The sequence below is a fragment of the Mustela lutreola genome, chromosome 13 (assembly GCF_030435805.1).
Source record: "Mustela lutreola isolate mMusLut2 chromosome 13, mMusLut2.pri, whole genome shotgun sequence".
In the NCBI taxonomy this organism is placed as follows: domain Eukaryota; kingdom Metazoa; phylum Chordata; class Mammalia; order Carnivora; family Mustelidae; genus Mustela; species Mustela lutreola.
The window spans coordinates 57,604,162-57,622,418 of record NC_081302.1 but is presented as its reverse complement, the minus strand read 5'-3'; the positions used below and the strand labels follow the sequence as shown (position 1 = coordinate 57,622,418).

The following is an 18,257-nucleotide window of genomic DNA, read 5'->3' as shown; positions in this document are numbered from 1 at the left end:
CCCACTTCTGGCTCCCTGCTCAATGGCGAATCTGCTTGAGATTCTCCCTCTTCCACTCCCTCTCAAATAAATAGTCACATTCACAGATTGCTATTACAATAGATTTATTCTTTCACTGAATCACGGTAGAATCCAGCCACCCTGTAGATGTTGCCACTCCCCCATTGTCCTTTGTAACTTAACACTGCCAATTAGTCCCTGTGGTTTGAGAACTGAATTTCTCCAGGACACTTCTTACCCCCAAATCACAGGCCAGAGGTTGGAAGCAGACTGGGAAGCTTTTCCAGAAGGGCTGGTGAGAACAGAGGGAAAGATACCATATCATCCCAATCCCAGGATTTAAACGAAATCTGTGGAGCTGTTCACTCCACAGAGTTAGTCAACTTTCCCAGTTTGCCCCAAGAATCCAACGGGCGAATTTGCTTTATGTTTACAAATGAGGATTGAATCATTGTGATCAAATGAACCATCGGGCTACAGGTGTATTCAGCTCCACCTCCTGAAACTTTTAAAGGAGTGAGCTGAATTCAATCTAAAGAGAGCATTGAAACTCATGACTCATGGTTTTAATTTTAGTTGAGACACAAAGTTATTTTACTTTTCTCAGAAGGAATTAAAATTAGAGCAAACAAGACTAAACAGCCTAGCAAAACCAAATGAAATTTCTGTTGGTATAGGTCAAAACTGATCAATTATTACCATTTCATCTGGTTCAGACTGAAATGGTTTTGAATGAATGTAATTGAGACCTGGGTGGAAACAAGGGCTGTGAGAAAGGAATTCTGTGAAGATCGTGACAGGCAGAGTGATGGTTTTGCAGGAGAGATGCACAACCCTGACTACTTAGGTTTTAGAAGTCATATCTCTGCTTGATCTATGAACATGGCCATCCTGGTTATCAGTATCTTGTTTATTTAGAATCGAATGTGGAGAAAGAACCGGTCCTTTCATGAAAATAATCATTGCATTGGAACAGACCTGAACAGGAACTTTGCTTCCAGACACTGGTGTGGTAGGTTACTTGCTTCATTTCAAATAACACTTGTCATTAGGGTATCAAAGTAGGATCGAGGGTGGATACCTTTCCTTTTTAATTGTATAGGAAAATGTTCAACAGCATTCAAAAATATTTTCCTTGGTTTTCTCTATTTACTTAACATTATTTTTTTTTCTTTTATGAGTGTCATAAATGTATGTCTAGCACAGTGGGAGTTTATCATTCATTGATTTGAATGAGTTAAAGTACTCAGTGAACATTGATTAAGGCATTCAAGAATATCGTCTGCTGTCAGGGTGGTAGGTGAAGGTTTGCAGTCCCCCCATTGTATTTCATAGTTACTACATTTAAGAAACAACTACAAAACAGAACTAAACCTAATTATGATCTTGAATCATCTTTATTTTTATAGGTGGGTACATGTAGCTCTGTGGGGACTCTAAGATACTGAAAGTGACTGAAGCCTCAAAAACCTGCTTCTAACCACTCCCTTGCCCTATACAATGCTATGTATATAATTGTATGTATTCCCTTTTTAAAAAAAAAAAAAAGGGAAGTTTTGTGATTTTGAACATTTCCTTATTATCTCAGAGTCCACATAAAAACATCACAACAGCGTACTTACCTTATTTCCTTAATTCCTTCCTCCTCTAGGTTAGAAACTCCATGAGGGACGGGACCATTATCCATAACCTAGTACAATGCCTGACACATGCAGGGTTCCCAGAAATTAATTAAATGCATATAGGAATGAATAGGTTCTAAGAGACCTGCAGATGTAATAAGCAAGCATAGGATAGAGCAGTTAATCCTGCCTCGGGCTCACTCCTTTTGTGATTAAGGGATTCACTTAGTGGTTTCTCCGTGAGAGCCATTCTTAAGATTGTCCAATAAAATTGCCCACTGAGACCCAAACACAACACAGCAGTGATAGCTGGGCAGGGAGTCAGAGAAGCAGCAGCAAATATAAAATATGTCTAAACACAGTTGATGCTTACTAAGTGCTGTGCCATTTACATATCTCCCCCTAGGTTTCATTATCTACGTATCCTGGATGGAGAATCCCTTAATTGTTAATCTCTTAATCTGTGCTTAAGAGCACAGACCTAGGAAGTAACAGAGCTGGGATGTCAAACCACGCAATTCTTCTATGAGAATCTCCCCTTTATTATAAGTTCCCATCTGGAATTTATTTTATCTTCATGCTCTTTGGTGCTCTGTTTTATTTAATATTTTTAATAGTGAAGTCGTATTACCCAATTTGAATAGCCAAGATGTCAAACATATTCTGTTATTGCCATCAAGACATAAGGTAGGCCATCTGAAGCACAGCACTATCTTACTATCTATCACAAGAGTTAAAAACAGGAACAGAAGCAGCAAGCATATAGACAAAGGAGAATGACAAAAAGTAATTGTAAAGACTCTTTTTTTTGCCCAATGCCCCAGTATCTCTTTAGTATTATGTAAGCAAGCCCGTGTGAAAGAATTAAATCTTTTATCCTCCTTGTCCCTGGAACTAGAACATGCCTTTATGATACTTATTTTTTAAGAATCTAAAAGAACACCTTACTTATTAACAGGAATTGACATATCAAACCTATTTGTTTCATGTTCATTTTCCCTTTCTTCTGTATTAAAATTATGTGTGTGCATATGCATGTGTGTGTGTGGTGAAAATGGGAATGGGTCTGAGGTTGTCTTAGACTGCTCAGGCTGCCATAACAAAATACCGTAGGCTGAGTGGCTTCAACAACAGAAGTTTATTTCTTGCAATTCTGAAGGTGGGAAGTTCAAGATAAAAGTGTCAGCAGGGTGGGTTTGTCCTAAAGCCTCTCTCCTCGGCTTGCCAATGGCCACCTTCTCATGGTGTCCTCACATGGCCTTCTCTCTGTGTACCCATCCCTGGTGTCTCTCTCTTAAAAGGACACAAGCCATATTAGATCAGGGTCCCACCCTTATGACTTCCTTAAACCTTAATGACCTCCTTAAAGGCCCGATCTCCAAACATAGTACATTGTGAGTTACGGCTTCAATATATGAATTTTGTTGGGGGGAGGAAATCAGTATATAACAGGGAGGATTTTGTGATGTTGTGGTCTCAAACTTTCTGAGAGAGATTTGCTTATTTTCTAAACTGTTAAATTAAACTTCAAAGTTTTAATAACCAGTGTACAGTGGAAAATCCTTTATTTCTTTTCTTACAAGACCATAGTGTCTTTTCATCATTTTTTACGATGCTAAAATATATATAACATAAAATTTGTCATTTTAACCATTTTTAAGTGTGCAATTGAGTACATTGAGGCATTAAGTATATTCACAGTCTGGGAAACCACCACTAATATCAATTTCCCAAACTTCCCATCATCCCAAACAGAAACTCTGTGACCGTTAAGCAATGTTTCCTCATTCCTCCTATCTGTGCAGCCCCTGGTAGTTTCCACTCTACTTTCTTTCTTTATGAATTTCCCTATATGAGGCCTATAGACCAGAGAATTCCTGAGCTTGAAGGAACCTGGTAGACTAAGTGTCTCTTAGTATTAAAAAAGCACCTTCAGTTGAGAAAGTTGAAGTAGCTTCCCAGATGAATATGCCTATTTCATGGCAAAGAAGATCTCAGATTTGAGTTTCCTGAATCTCTGGTACTTCCTACCAAAGTACTTGAAATCTCTAGAATGTCAGAATCTGAGACTGCCCTCACTGTGTGTCTATTATGGTAGTCACTAGTGGCCACTGAGCACTTGAAATGTGGCTTGTCTGAATTGGGATGTGCAGGGGGTATAAAATACATACCAGATTTCAAAGATTTGGCATGAGAAAAGTAACATAGAAAAGATCATGAGGGGCACCTGGATGGCTCAGTGGGTTAAGCCTCTACCTTCGGCTCAGGTCATGATCTCAGGGTCCTGGGATCAAGCCTTGCATCTGGCTCTCCGCTCAGTGGGGAGCCTCCTCCCAACCCCGTCTGCCTCTCTGTCTACTTGTGATCTCTGTCAAATAAACAAAATATTTATAAAAAAGTAGATCATGAATAATTTTTATATTGATTATATCTGAAATGGTAGTGCTTTGTACATATTTGTTAAATAAAGTATATTATTAAAATAGATTCATCTATTTCTTTAAAAGCAATGATTGATTGAAACTTAAACTTGTGACTTGCTTTATGTTTCTATGGAAGAGCTCTGGTCTGAGGATTCATGTTAGGGCACCACTGCCTCCTCCATCTCTTTCATGTCCTCCCCATCCCTACTCCTAACATAATCTCTGTTCTTTAGAACTATATATCGGGGGGTGGGGAGGGCAGGAGTAATCAAAGGGAACAGAACTATCAAAATGATTCATCTGATCACATTATTGATTGAAAATTAATTCAAATGAAATATTAAGGTCCTGGGTGTTTAGCACGACATTCTCTTGCAGGGAAAAGAATATTTCAGAAACTTTAAGGTTGTTTCTATAGCAAACAAAATGAAGAAAGCAGAACAAATTTAAGTAAGGTCTGCAGCTCCTTGAAGGTTCATAAAGCAGCGCATGGTACCTTAGGACAAGGATGCTGCCAGGCCTCAGAAACAACCTGGAACTAGGTGGGCTTCAGCATTGCAGTGTGCTCCATGAATCCACTGTGAAGCACACTGGATGTTTTTTTATTCCAATCCAGATGTTGATGTTGATGATGATGGTGATGATGGTGATGATGGTGGTGACAAAGAGGAGAAATAGTAGTCACTGAACACTTAGTATAGACAAGGTGCCATGTAAGGTATTTCATATGCATTAGCTCATCGAATCCTCATTAAATCCTCATTAAATATATAATTTTCCCATTTAGCAGATGAAAAAATTAAGGTATAGATAGCTTTACAACAGTTTAACTTAAGGCCATATAGTTATTAAATGGCAGTGCCAAAATTAAATCAAGTTATTGGATGACTAATGAAATGCCTATGCTGTTTAGCTTCTTATAGTAAAGGGCCATTAACGCTCAAAATGTTCACTTTGCATCTCCTGGAATAGCAGTAGTTCTTTCATAGGGTTGCATGAGGATTAAATGAGATATTGCATGGAAATCTCAGAGTTTGTGTCAGCTGGTGATGTTATTGGTGTTGTCTTCTTTGTTCTAGAGAGCAGCTAGCCTGGCACCAGAATCTTCATCTCAATTTCAAGTTATCAGTGGAGGGATTCAGATTGACAAAACACAAGTTGAGTGCCGAGTTCAGGATTAATCAATGGTGTAGGAGGGAATAATGTTTGGGGCCAGAGATGGCTCCCTGGAACCCCAACCCTGTGCATCAAGGAAGAAAGGTGAAGTTCTAGGACTCAGGCTATCATCTGAAGTGGTGTATATTAGAATGTCTCAAAAGGATGAATAAATATTACACTGGCCCCCAATATCACCATCTTATTTTATTTACCGGACTTCTTTATTTAGCAAGTTTATTTTTCAAGTTTAGCACTGAAGGAGGACTTCCATATATTGAATTCCCAAATGAGACTTTTCTTTTATGGGCTATATTGATTAGAAACTTTTAAACTACAAGAACCAGAAAAACCAAACTCACAAAGGATTAAAGAAAATAAGGTTTCTTAAAAAATGGTGGTTTTTTTTTTTTTTTTCCTCTCACATAGCCACATGCCTGGAGGCAGGGCAGACTGGCATCTCTGAGATTTCCTTAGCCACTTTCACAAAGAGTGCAAGATGGCTGCCGCAGGCAGCAACTGTTGGGATGTTTGCTGTGAGGGCGTATAAATACTTACTTCAAAAGAAATATAAATATGTTCTTTACAGAGTTCAATCCATTTCTCTAAAATCTGTTCTTCTGAAAATGTTGCCCCATAGATGTTTGGAGAAGGCACTCTCAGGGAAATCACAAATTACAATAACATAAGCATCCCCTCTAATCGCACTCTATCAATTTCACTTCAGGGGAAGGTGCATCAAGTTCCTCATGCTCAGAAACCTACTGTGGCCTTTACCCTGAATCAGAACCGGAAGTGAAGGCAATGGCTAATTTCTTGAGAAAAAACATCAACCACATTAAGGCTTATATCAGTATGCATTCATACTCCCAGCACATAGTGTTTCCATATTCTTATAATCGAAGCAAAAGCAAAGACCATGAGGAACTGGTAAGTGCTGCTTAATTATTTTTTCATTGGCATTTCAGAAATAAGATAATACCTAATTCAAGAATCAAAACCTGCGGGGAAAAATTTCTCCTTTGGAGGACAGTTGGGAAGGTGCTTTACATTTTGGTCTCACTCTGCTGAGAGTCACCCTGGGTCAGGGTTCACTGAGGGAATGTAAAGAGCAGGTCCTACCCTGTGGATGTGAACTTTAGTCCAGCAGATGGGTCCCTAAGCAAATGTGAAACACATTGCTTGAAGGTCGGGTTGAACCATTCCACATGGAGCTGATCTACATATAAAACCATCAAGTCAAGGAGAAGAGTCTCTGAAATTGTGGGTCTACTTTATGGTAACTAGCTTTCTACAACAGCCTGACATAGATTAAGTCCTGGTATAGCACTCATCAATCTAATATCAATATCAGGAATTGTGTACACACTGAGCTCCCTAACCTCCAGGGGTTTGGTCCTATTAAAAGCACTTCCAATGTCAACAGGAAGTTCAAAGAGGACACAGATAATCTGCTAACTCCTCACTACTTTTTGATACTACATGTTCTATGTTTGGGTTGATGACAAAAAAAATGCAAGGTTTCTTGATGAATTGTAGCTAGGGTTGGCCAAATTCTTACCCCAGATATTTTACAGACAATGGGAGGGTTAAGGTGACAGTCTGACTCTTGCCCAGTCTGATCTTTATGTAGTGGTTTGTTTCTTACTGATTCCTTTTGTTCTGGATCTCTTTTTTCCCTTTCTTTCTCCTTTTATTTTAATTTTTATTTATTTATTTATTTATTTATGTACTTTTTACTCCACAAATTATAAATTTTATAACTGGAAGTTTGCACCTCTTAATTCCCTTCACATATTTCATATCCATCCTTCCAATGCGTTCCCCTCCCCAACCCCCCACAACCACCAGTTTCTTCTCTGTATTTATTATTTTCTGTATTTTTGTTATTCATTTGCTTTGTCTTTAGATTCCACATGTAAGTGAAATAATACAGTATTTTTCTTTCTCTAGCTTATTTCACTTAGCATAATACCCTCTAGGTCCATCCATGTTGTTGAGAATTGCAAGATCTCCTGCTATTTTATGGCTGAATAATATTTCATTGCATATATATATACACCCCACATCTTCTTTATCCCTTTATCTATCAACAGATACTTAAGTTGTCTCCATAACTTGACTATTGTAAATAATACTGCAATAAGCAGAAGGGTCATATCTATTTTCAAATGAGTGTTTGCATTTGCTTTGGGTAAATACCCAGTGGTGGAATTACTGAATCACATGATATTTTTATTTCTAATTTTTTTGAAGAACCCCTATACTGTTTTCTGTAGTGGTCACACGAATTTATATTCCTACCAAACAGTGCACAAGAGTTTCATTTCAAGCACACCCATACCAACACTTGTTATTTCTTGTATTTTTTATAATAACCATTCTGGCAACTGTAAGACAATATCTCATTGTGGTTTTGATTTGCATTTCCCTGGTGTTTGGTGATGTTGATCACCTTTTCATGTATCTGTTCCCTGCCCATATGCCTTCTTTGGAAAAAAGTCTATTCAGGTTCTCTGCCTATTTTTTAGCTAGGTTATTTGTGGATTTGGGTTTTGTTTTTTGTTTTTATTGTTTGGTGTTGATGTGTATGTCCTGGTTCTCTTACAAGAATAAAGTATAGCCATATTATGGGATAACAGTTGCTGATGACAAATATAAGGTTATTTGCATTTTCTGAAAATAGCTCATTTAGAACATAAACATACTTGCTATTTGCAATTCTTTCTTCTTCTCAAAGTGAAACTTTTAAGGAAAGCTCCCTTATTGGTGTTATCCTTGAAGAAAAGAGAGGCTATTTATCCTGATTTGGAAATAGCATTAGTCTGATTCTCCTTATTTTGGTATTACTCTTATGACAACAGTTGTTGAGAGTTATTTCGTGTAAAATATTGTGTTTGGTGGACATTAAAAGAAGCACTAGATGTGATCCTGCCCTTCAAGAGAACATGAAATGGTTAGGGAGCTCAGCCCTTAGCAAATGTCATGAATAGTTATACTCTAAATGCAGTAACTACTAAATAAGTGGCATAGATGGTAGATCTCAATTCTGACTAGGATAGCAGGGGGTGGCCTTATTAACTGATTCAAAAGGAGATGGTAGAAAAGCCAGGGCATAAAGTCCTTGTACTGGAGGAATTTATCATATATTAAGGGGTGACATACTATAAAGAAAATGATAATAATAATAAAAGGCTATTGACATCAAAGAACAGATCAATTTTTAGCCAGAAATGGAACAATAGGAATTCTAGAAGCAGAAAGGGAAGGGAGGACATTGAAAGCTCAGGAAATGTGTTCCCCACGGGAACACATATTCAGGTGTGTGTGGTGGGAGGGGGGGAGGTGTTCAAGTATATGGGAGTGTGAAAGTGGAGGGTGACACCATCAGAAAGTAGATCTTGTCAGCTTGTTTGAATGTCAGAATGAATTTGTATTTTTTTCTGTAGACAATGGGGTTTCATTAAAATTTTTTGAACAAAGGAGCGCTACAATGTAATATGCACTGATATTCCTTTGGGTTATTTGAGAGAGGGTCAGTGAGTGCTAGCATCAGCCTCATAAAAGATCTGGATAAGCTAGAACCAAATGTAGTAGAATAAGGGATTTATTTATTAACCCACCCCATAGTGGGCACATGATTCTTTTTACCTGATGAGTCTTTGGGAGTTTATTAGACATTTTACACAAGAAGACAATAGTGTCTGAGAAGGAAATGATCTATGCATTAGGTATATGTAGTATTTTGAGAAGTTACATTTAAAGTCTGGTGATAATTTGGGGGTTTTTAGGTGGCTCAGTTGGTTAAGTGTCCAACTCTTGATTTTGGCTTAGGTCATGATCTCAGGTTGTCATACTGAGCCTACTGTCAAGCTCTACACTTAGCGTTGAGTCTGCTCCAGGATTCTCCTTCTCCCTCTGGTCCTCCTCCCCACCGCGTAAATTATTTAATTTAATTTAATTCTCTAAAAACATATATAAAGTTTGGTGATAATTTTGTGTAGGAATAGGGTGACCTCAGGCTGTTTGTCTTTGAAATACAGCTGTACTTCATTTCATATGATAAGTGGATTCCTGAAAACCAAAAAGCGTGTGAGAATTATTTTTCCTTCAGGTTAAATTAAATTTTCAATGTGTTGGAAGGGTCTATGTTTAAAGCCACCCAATTGTGATTTCCATAAAGCAAAAATTATTTTTTAAAGTTTATTTATTCCTATTGTATAGATTTTTCATATGTACAGTCTTCTTTTAGTTCTATTGAGCTATAATTGATGTGTAACATTGTATAAGTTTAAGGTGTACAATGTGATGACTTGATACACTTACACATTGTGAAATGATTACCACAATAAAGTTAGTTAACACAGCCATCACCTTACATAATTATAACTTTTTCTTTTGTGGTGAGAACATTTAAAATCTACTCTCTCAGCAACTTTCACATATATAAAATAGTGTTGTTAACTCAGTCACTATGCTGTGTGTTAGATCCCCAAAATTCATTCATATTATAAGTGGAAATTTATATCCCATAACCAACATCTCCACATTTCATTGACACCCCAAGCCCCTGGCAACCACTATTCTATTTTCTATTTCTTCCTATATACAGTTTGATTCAATTAATATATGATTGTTTTATTAAGAAACTCCTATATGTCCTGCTTCAAAGCTGCACATTAACTGAAATTCCATATTCTATTGATTTCAGTCCCTAGTGGCCAGTGAAGCAGCCCGTGCTATTGAGAAGATTGATAAAAATATCAGATATACTCATGGCAGCGGTTCAGAAACTTTCTGTAAGTATTTCTTTTTAAGGTCTTGGAGAATTGTAAGGTACTAAAGAAATCTATGTGTTTGGACTTTCTGTGTCAATTTATTTTTTCTAAATGGAATCTTTAAACAAGGTCACATGTAAAATAGTTGGATTATAACAATTAGGAATGGAAGCATAGTAGCTATGAGAACACTGAACAGGGCTATATTAATAGATGAGTACCCTCAAAAGAAGCCAAAATGATATTTAAGAATTCATGTTCATTGCTGCAGAGTAGAGATTATAGAATTGGCATCACACTGGGTGAGTGAAACAGGAAAGGCCATAAAGGGCCAAAAGAATGTGTGAGATGTCCAGGGCTCCTATGCAAAGTTGTGCAGGTTGAACACTATACAAACCTAGGGAACCCTTTTTACATTAGATGCTTTCTAATAACAGGCTGTGCCCACTAAACCACACTATATAGTTAAATGCCTTTTTTTTGTATCACATCAATGACAGCTTGTATGTGGTAAACTCTTAAGAAATATTTCTAAATTTAATTTCTGTTGACATATATTTATCAAGGGATTCTTTTCACCCACAGTGGGATGACAGACAATGATTTTTTCCTTTTGAAGCTAGAAGAGGAGATGGCAAAATAGGAACAGAAAATAAACATGTAACCAGGTGTCATCAAACTATGACCCATAGGCCAAATTCTGCCCACCACTTATTTTGCCTAGCCTGTGAGATAAGAATGGTTTTTCTGTTTTTAAAAGATTTTATTTATTTATTTGAGAGAGAGAGAGTGAGTGAGCAAGAGAGCATGCAAATGTGTGTGGGGGGAGAGAGAATCCCAAGCAGACTCCATGCCTAGTGCAGAGCCTGATGAGGGGCTGGATCTCACAATTTTGAGATCATGACCTAAGCATAAATCAAAAGTCTGATGCTTAACTGACTGAGACACCCAGATACCTCAGTTTTTCCATTTTTTAAAAGGTTGAAAAAAAGATTTTTTCTAAAGATTTTTATTTATTCATTTGATAGGCAGAGAGAGATCATAAGTAGGCAGAGAGGCAGGCAGAGAGAGAGGGGGAAGCAGACTCCCCGCTGAGCAGAGAGGCCGACGGGGGGCTCGATCCCAGGACCCTGAGATCATGACCCGAGCCAAAGGCAGAGGCCTAAACCACTGAGCCACCCAGGCGCCCCTGAAAAAAAGATTTTGTGACATGTTAAAGTTATATGAAATTCTAATTTCAGTATCCAAAAATAAAGACTTATTTGAACACAGCCACACCCATTTACTTAACATATTGTCTATAAAAGCTTTCACAACCGTAGAGTCAAGTAATTGTGAAATACTTTGTGGTCCACAAAGCCTAAAGTACTTATTGTGTGGTCCTTTGGAGAAAAAGTTTGCCAATCTCTGATGCAAACAATGAAGTAGTCAAATATAGTATAATCCCATTGAGAAGTGAAGAAAATAAAATAGGCTTAAGGGTTTGAGAATGACTACAGGAGAGAGAGGCTCCTTAGCTAAAGTGGCCTAGAAGGATCTCTCTCTATAGGTAACACTTCTGGGAGACCTTCTTGATAAGTATCTGCCTGTTTAAACAGTGTTGTAGGGGGGAAACCAGGGAGAGAAGATGGGTTGTGAGAACGTCTTGAGACAATATTCAAAACCCTGTAGTTTTCTTTAATGGGTGTGATCTACGGGAATATAAAAACACATTCATCTTAATAATCATATTCATATTGTTTTCAATAAGTTGCTTGAGCACTAGATGCCATATTTGTAGGAAGTCCAGAATCTTCCTCTTCTTCCCTTCTCAACAACCCCAAAATGTCTCTGAACAAAGCAGGTCCAGATTGATCTGCATGGCATCTCAGTCTCTTGGTGTCATTGACCCACTGCTGCCTCTGCTGACCCAGGTCCTTGCTCTGTCAGTGAGGGATCACACAGCTTCCTTTCACAATTCAGAGCTTTCTCGATTCTTATCCTCTTCTCCGCCATTGCTCCCCAAAGCATAACCGCGGTGTCTCAGAGTCTGGTGTGAAGAAATCTGCCCATCTCTACTCATTCATTCATTCCATTCATTCAGTTGGCATACATCTATGAGAATGTGTTCATGAGCATGAGAAAATGGCTGGAAGAAGGAATGCCAAATATTGATAGTGGTGGTCAGAAATATTTGCTGAATAACATATTGAGCCCTTGGCTGGTGGATATTTTCAGTATTATAAACAATGCTTTGGTAAACACCTTTGTAGTTAATTCAAGTATAAGCATTAGAAGGAGGCAAAAGTGATCACTTTGCATATGAAATATATAACCTGGAAAAAGTAGAAATCAACCAAAAATATTATTAACAATCAAAAGTTGAGTAAGGTGGCTATGAAGTAAATATACAGAAATCTAAAGCTCTGTTATATACTAAAAATAATCAGGTAGATAATAAAATGGAGAAAAGATCCTACTGCTCCTCTACATGTACATATGTTCAGAGTGCACACACATATATATATATAGATACATATATGTGGATTCCTTGTTAAATGTATGTATGTGTGTACACATACAAATCCATATATTTATATGAAAACCCTAGAAAATTTTACTGGTTTACATAAAGGAGGATAAATAAAAGGGGAAACCTACTACAATTTTGAGTAAGAAAGCAAAATAAAAATGTGTCAGTAGTGCTAAATTAATCTGTATGTTTAATGCAATCCCAATGAACAGTTAAGTGACTTTGAATTTTTTTTTGAAAGAATGAATTTGGTAGAAAAGCTTGTAAAATTTTTCTGAAAAATGAGACTAAGAGAGAATTTGCCCCAACCAGATATTAAGGCACATTTTAAACTTACAGTAAGTAAGACTGTGGACCTGAGCTGGGAAAAGACATACCAATAGGAGGGAATAGTGAGAACAGAAAGACATTTAAATATATAAGGGCACATATTATCCCATAAAAGAGACAATTCTAAGAATGTTATTCAATTAATAGGGTTGGAAAACCTGACAACTTAGAAGAAATTAATTAATTTACTAACATATATTTCTCTAAAATAAATCAAAGATAGATAAAATATTTTAATATAAACACTCTGCCATAAAGCAAGCTGAAAGCTAAATAACCAAATAAGAAAACAAATTCACCTTTTACACAAGACTAATAACACTAATGTTGCTATTATAAAGAATCTGTAAAATCAAACGAGTAAAACAATGAGCAAAGACAACTGACAAAAATTATAATGCTGGACAATAAATATACCAAATAAAATGTTTAACTCAGTGGTAATCAAATAACAAGATTATTCAATAATATTTTCACCCATAAAATTGCCCAAAATACACAATTCCCTAGGCATGGTATGAGAGGGTGAGATGGACATATTCATATACTGCTAGTACAGAGATGTAAGTTGGTTCAATTCTTTTGAAGGTTATTTGGGAACATGTAGCATAATTGTAAAAAGTACATACTCTTAGACAAGTGAATCTACTTCTAGGTAAGAACATTCTAAAGAAATGAAGAAGCAATTAGTGAAAACAAGAAAGTTCATTTTAAAGTTGTTTATATCAATTAGAAATAGGAAAAAAATTATCGAAAGGTCTCCAAGTTATTGGAGATCATCCCCAAGTTATTGGAGATAATTATTGAACTTAATTATACTTAATTATATCCAGCTTTACTATGTGTTATGAGATCATGAAAAATGATAATGTAGATTTTAAGTCATTGATACATAAAGCTGGTCAGATAGATTATGTTTAGAAGTATTATAAAACTGCATGTATAGGATGATCTTATTTAATACATTTGGAAAAAATTAAATATGCTAAAACATGCACTGAGGAGAAAGAAACACTAAAATAAAATGGTGATTATTACTCCTTGGCAGAAATATGGGTAATTTTTATTTTCTTCCTTAACCTGTTTTTCTTCCATCTCTACTTTCTACCAGAAACTTAGATTACTTAATAATCAAAAAAAAATAAAGCTATTCTTATTTTTAGGGGAAAAAATCCATTTTGTTCATTAACTTGAGACATCTGGATTTCAAAAAGTAATTTCTTTTTTCTTCTTGTAGACCTAGCCCCTGGAGGTTCAGATGACTGGATCTATGACTTAGGCATAAAATATTCGTTTACAATTGAACTTCGAGATAAAGGCGAATATGGATTCTTGTTGCCACAACGTTACATCAGACCCACTTGCACAGAAGCTCTTGCCGCTGTCTCTAAAATAGTTGAGCATGTCATCAAGAATGTTTAGTTCCCTTCATTTTCTCTCTCTTCTCTCCTATTTTAATTTACTGATTCCAACAAGACCAAATCATTGTACCCATTCTTCTAAGATTTTATCAGTAGTTTTGAGAAAAGATTTTCCCATTCCTTGCTTTTGTCAAAGAACGAAATAAATGCTACCATAAATTAAGGCAGAAAAGGGCTCACATTTCTTTTTCCTTTTTAAAAAATTTGTACGGATTTTGATTCAGGATGTTTGACCACCCACCTCAAGCAATTTTAATAACCAGTTTCTTGCAGATCATCGGACCACAAAAGGAAAGGGGGTTAGAAGTACATTAAAGATTTCTGCTCCAAATTTTCGGTGAATTGCTTGCGCCTTTAAAAACACAATCGTGTGTCCTTTGCTCCACAGTAATAAGCGTTGGCCCAGAAAGTAGAGGAGTGTCAAAAACGAGACAAACACCACCTGCCGGTGCGCAGGAAACCTTTTTGAGCAAATGAATGAACGACTGTAGTTATTTTCAACAACAAATGTGGCATTTACAACAGCTGTTTATTGTAAGAAACTATGTAATAAAAGCAGTAAACTCTCCCTCTTAAATTCACTTTTTATGGGAAACTTTGGCTCTCCCTGACTCAGGGATTCCACTCCAAGGGTCCCTTCACAAAGCACCGATTAGATGGTTTTCACCACACTCCGACGAGCCGACGTTACGCCCAGGGGCGTGTCTCCGAAGGGGCGGTGCCTGCGCGCTGACGACTAATCCGGCAGCCGGAAGCTGCCTCTGTCCACTGGGGATCAGGGCAAACACTCGACTTCCGGCGGCATTTTGAGTCGGTCCTCCTAGCGGCCTGGTAGTGTTTTCGTTGCTTTTTCTTGCTCTCCAGTCTCTCTTCGTTCTTTTTCGTTCTACATCTCAGTCTCACTTGACCCTACCGAAGCGGCGGGTGGGCTCTGCTTCTCAGCCGCCCCAGGGGCCCCTCGCTAGGGAAGAGCCGGTTCCCGGGAGCCGCGCGCGCACCTGCTTCTCGTCGTCGTCTTCCCGGGGCTAGGCGCGGGGACAGAGAGTCGCCTCTCCCGCTCCTCGGAGCGGTGGCGGCGGTAGCGCCTCCGGACTGTGCTTGCGACAGGAGCTCGGGAAGGAGGTAAGCTTGAATTCTGTGAATTGGTGTGGGTATCCGGGAAAAAGCGTTGGACGGACCCGGAATGGGGAGGCCCTGGGTTGGACTCCATCCCTCTTGGGTCACGCCAGGATTTTGAGCTCTTTTTGAGCATCCCACCCTTAACTGTGCAATAGCTCCCTGGGCTCAGGCTTCGTTTCTCGCTCGTGTTCTGATTCCGGCGAGTTTGTTTAAGAGGACGGGAATTCAGACAAAAGACTGTTCTGGGTCCCTACCAAAAAAGCTTGGGAACCCTTGCGCAGTATTTGCATTTATATGCACGGGACCGGGGGAGGAATATGGTCTTAGATTTAGAGGCTCCCTCTTTACGCATTCCAGACTTTTAGGAAGAATTATCTTGCTGTTGGTTCTATTTGGTTTTGCTTATTTCCCGGCAGTGATAATTTGACTTGGATCGTGAAGGTTGAGGAGTGCTACCCTATCTTTACATTCCCTAGGTAGTTACTTTGGGCAACTATCCGTCAGAAACTAGGGAAAGTGGAGTGAAAGGAGGGAGAATCTGCTGTTTGGCATTACCTCTTTCTGAATAGGTTAAAATAATATATGTGGCTGGAAAGTCATTCAGAGTTGATGTTACATGAATGATGTTGGTAGGATCCTGTTTGTGGAGCATATATTAAGCGATTTGGTTATATTGTGAGGTTTTCACATACTTTGAACTACTCCGAAAATTACAGGCATAGACTGGCCCTTCAGGTTATTGTTTTTGTTTTTAATAATTTTAAAAGTTTGGAAAATATCTTCACACCTCAGCTTTTCAAAGTCCATGGTACTGTTGCAGTTAATCTAAATGTTTATGCAGTACAATCCATGCATGTGTATATGGTGCCAGTTAGTGGAGTCTAGTTTTGTAATACTTGAAATTACTGGCTTTAGTACCTAAGCGATAATATTTTTAAGAGTTTTGTGGACATCATCTGTAGATTTTCGAATAATCAATTTCTTAATGAAATATTTAGATTATAGGATGACAGTTTAAACAAGAGATTGCTAAGAAGGTTGATGCCGGTATGTAGCAATTTGTATCAGTAAAAATAGATGCACCATGAAACTTAGACTTTTACTGTGTGGAGCTGGTAGGATCCAATTCTATCAAATGCATGCCTCTTACTGGCTTCCTAATTCTCGCTGATTCAAAATGAATATTGATTCTGTATTTAAGATATGCAAATCAATCCATTTTCATATTGGTCAATTAATACTAAAATTAATCAGGTGGATGCTATTTTCACTTCTGTACAAGTTATTAGGATTTTAGTAAGTTGTGTTAGTTTGTATTACAGTATGCATTGGCGGTTAAATACAGGCAGCACAATTGTTTAATTGACATTTATTTGAGGAGTTGGTTTTCAGTGGATGTTAGTCTTCCCCACCTCCCCCAACCCAGTTCTCCATTTCATGTAGAGTTGTAGCTATTTAAATAGACATTTAATAACAGTTGAAAGTTAACTGGTGTTGCAATTTAAAGTGTCTTTATTCCTTTTTTGATAGAATGCATGTTGCAGTTCTGTTTATTTCACTTTATAGTAGTTACTAGCATTGCCTATTTTCTGTTCATAGTCTTTTTAACAATTTTTTTTTCTGCACAGTGCTGCAGTATTGCCTTGCTCATAGTGGTGTAGTCAGTGTAGTTCTTTTAATTCTGTTTGGAATTAAAGTTGGAATTGTTTTAGTCTCTTTTTTTGTTGTTGTTATTTTGTTTTTGGTTTTGTTTTAGTCTGTCTTTAAGCAACCTGTAAGATTGTTTTAGAAAGTTATTTTTTAGAAATATTCTCCCAGACTGTGCATCAGATAAACTTAACTTTTTTCTTTAAAAAATATGAACTATAAATAGGAAGAGACCTTATTTTTAATATAAACCTTTTAATTTTAGAACTTCAGTGGATAAGAATTTATTCTACTAGTTAGTACATTTATGTAGTTTTAATTGTTTAATTACTTGACAGTTTCCTAATATTATGCTGTGGCTTATCCAGGTTAAAATGATATATGCTTTTATTTGTGCTGGGGAAAGATGCGGCCTCAAAAAGCTGTAATTATGGGTTAAAATGAGGATACTAGAATTGATACATGATTTATTGACAAGATTTTAGTATTTAGGCCTCAGGAATCATTGATCATTTGTATGTTTCCCCTTTCTTAGCCATATTTATAGGGTGTAGCTTTGAGTACTTTGTGATACTTTAAGTTTTGGAGGGAGAAAGGGAACTGTTCCCATTTATTAAGACCCTCTTCTTGTATTTTAATAGGTTCAAACTCTGTCCCCTTTTTTTCAATTGAAAATATACCATAAAAACCTTGATATTTGTTTACTCTTCAAATGCAGGGGAGAAATGGGAAGATAACTTCATAGACTTTCACCAGTGTCACCTGGGCTTTGATAATGATGGTCTTTGGGAAAGATATAAAGACATGATGATGTGAATGAAAGTGTAATGACAACTTGAAATCAAAGTTTGATTTGAAAACAAAACTGGAGGGAAAAGATTTAAAGTCTCTGAGATAGGGAAGACTTTATTTTTTTTTTTTTTAAGATTTTATTTATTTATTTCACAGACAGAGATCACAAGTAGGTACAGAGGCAGGCAGAGAGAGAAAGGGTAGCAGGCTCCCTGCTGAGCAGAGAGCCCGATGTGGGGCTCAATCCCAAAACCCTGGGATCATGACCTGAGCTGAAGGCAGAGTCTTAACTCACTGAGCCACTTAGGTGCTAGACTTTAATATTTACATTTTTATTTTATTGTTTCTAACTTTCTTACATACTTTGAAGCATTTGCTCATTGAAGCCTGTTCAGATATTAATTAAAAAAGGTTTTTATCCCTTCCTCAGTTAAATCTATATTTTATTAGATTGTGGT

General features: G+C 37.3%; 2 protein-coding genes across 9 annotated transcripts in view; both read left to right on the top strand.

The window, feature by feature from the left end:
- Nucleotides 1-14,809, top strand: part of CPB2 (carboxypeptidase B2) — a 60,427-nt gene extending 45,618 nt beyond the window's left edge. For both annotated transcript variants that reach the window (XM_059144502.1, XM_059144501.1), the window contains 4 exons: nucleotides 919-1,012; nucleotides 5,928-6,130; nucleotides 9,912-9,999; nucleotides 14,058-14,809. In XM_059144502.1, the coding sequence (XP_059000485.1) occupies nucleotides 919-1,012; nucleotides 5,928-6,130; nucleotides 9,912-9,999; nucleotides 14,058-14,242 (570 nt within the window). In that variant the 3' untranslated portion in view covers nucleotides 14,243-14,809. The remainder of the gene's footprint in view (nucleotides 1-918; nucleotides 1,013-5,927; nucleotides 6,131-9,911; nucleotides 10,000-14,057) is intronic.
- A 206-nt stretch (nucleotides 14,810-15,015) lies between these two features.
- Nucleotides 15,016-18,257, top strand: part of ZC3H13 (zinc finger CCCH-type containing 13) — a 100,230-nt gene continuing 96,988 nt past the window's right edge. For all 7 annotated transcript variants that reach the window (XM_059143682.1, XM_059143686.1, XM_059143685.1 and 4 more), the window contains exon 1: nucleotides 15,016-15,363. The gene's annotated coding sequence lies outside the window, so the exon portion shown is untranslated. The remainder of the gene's footprint in view (nucleotides 15,364-18,257) is intronic.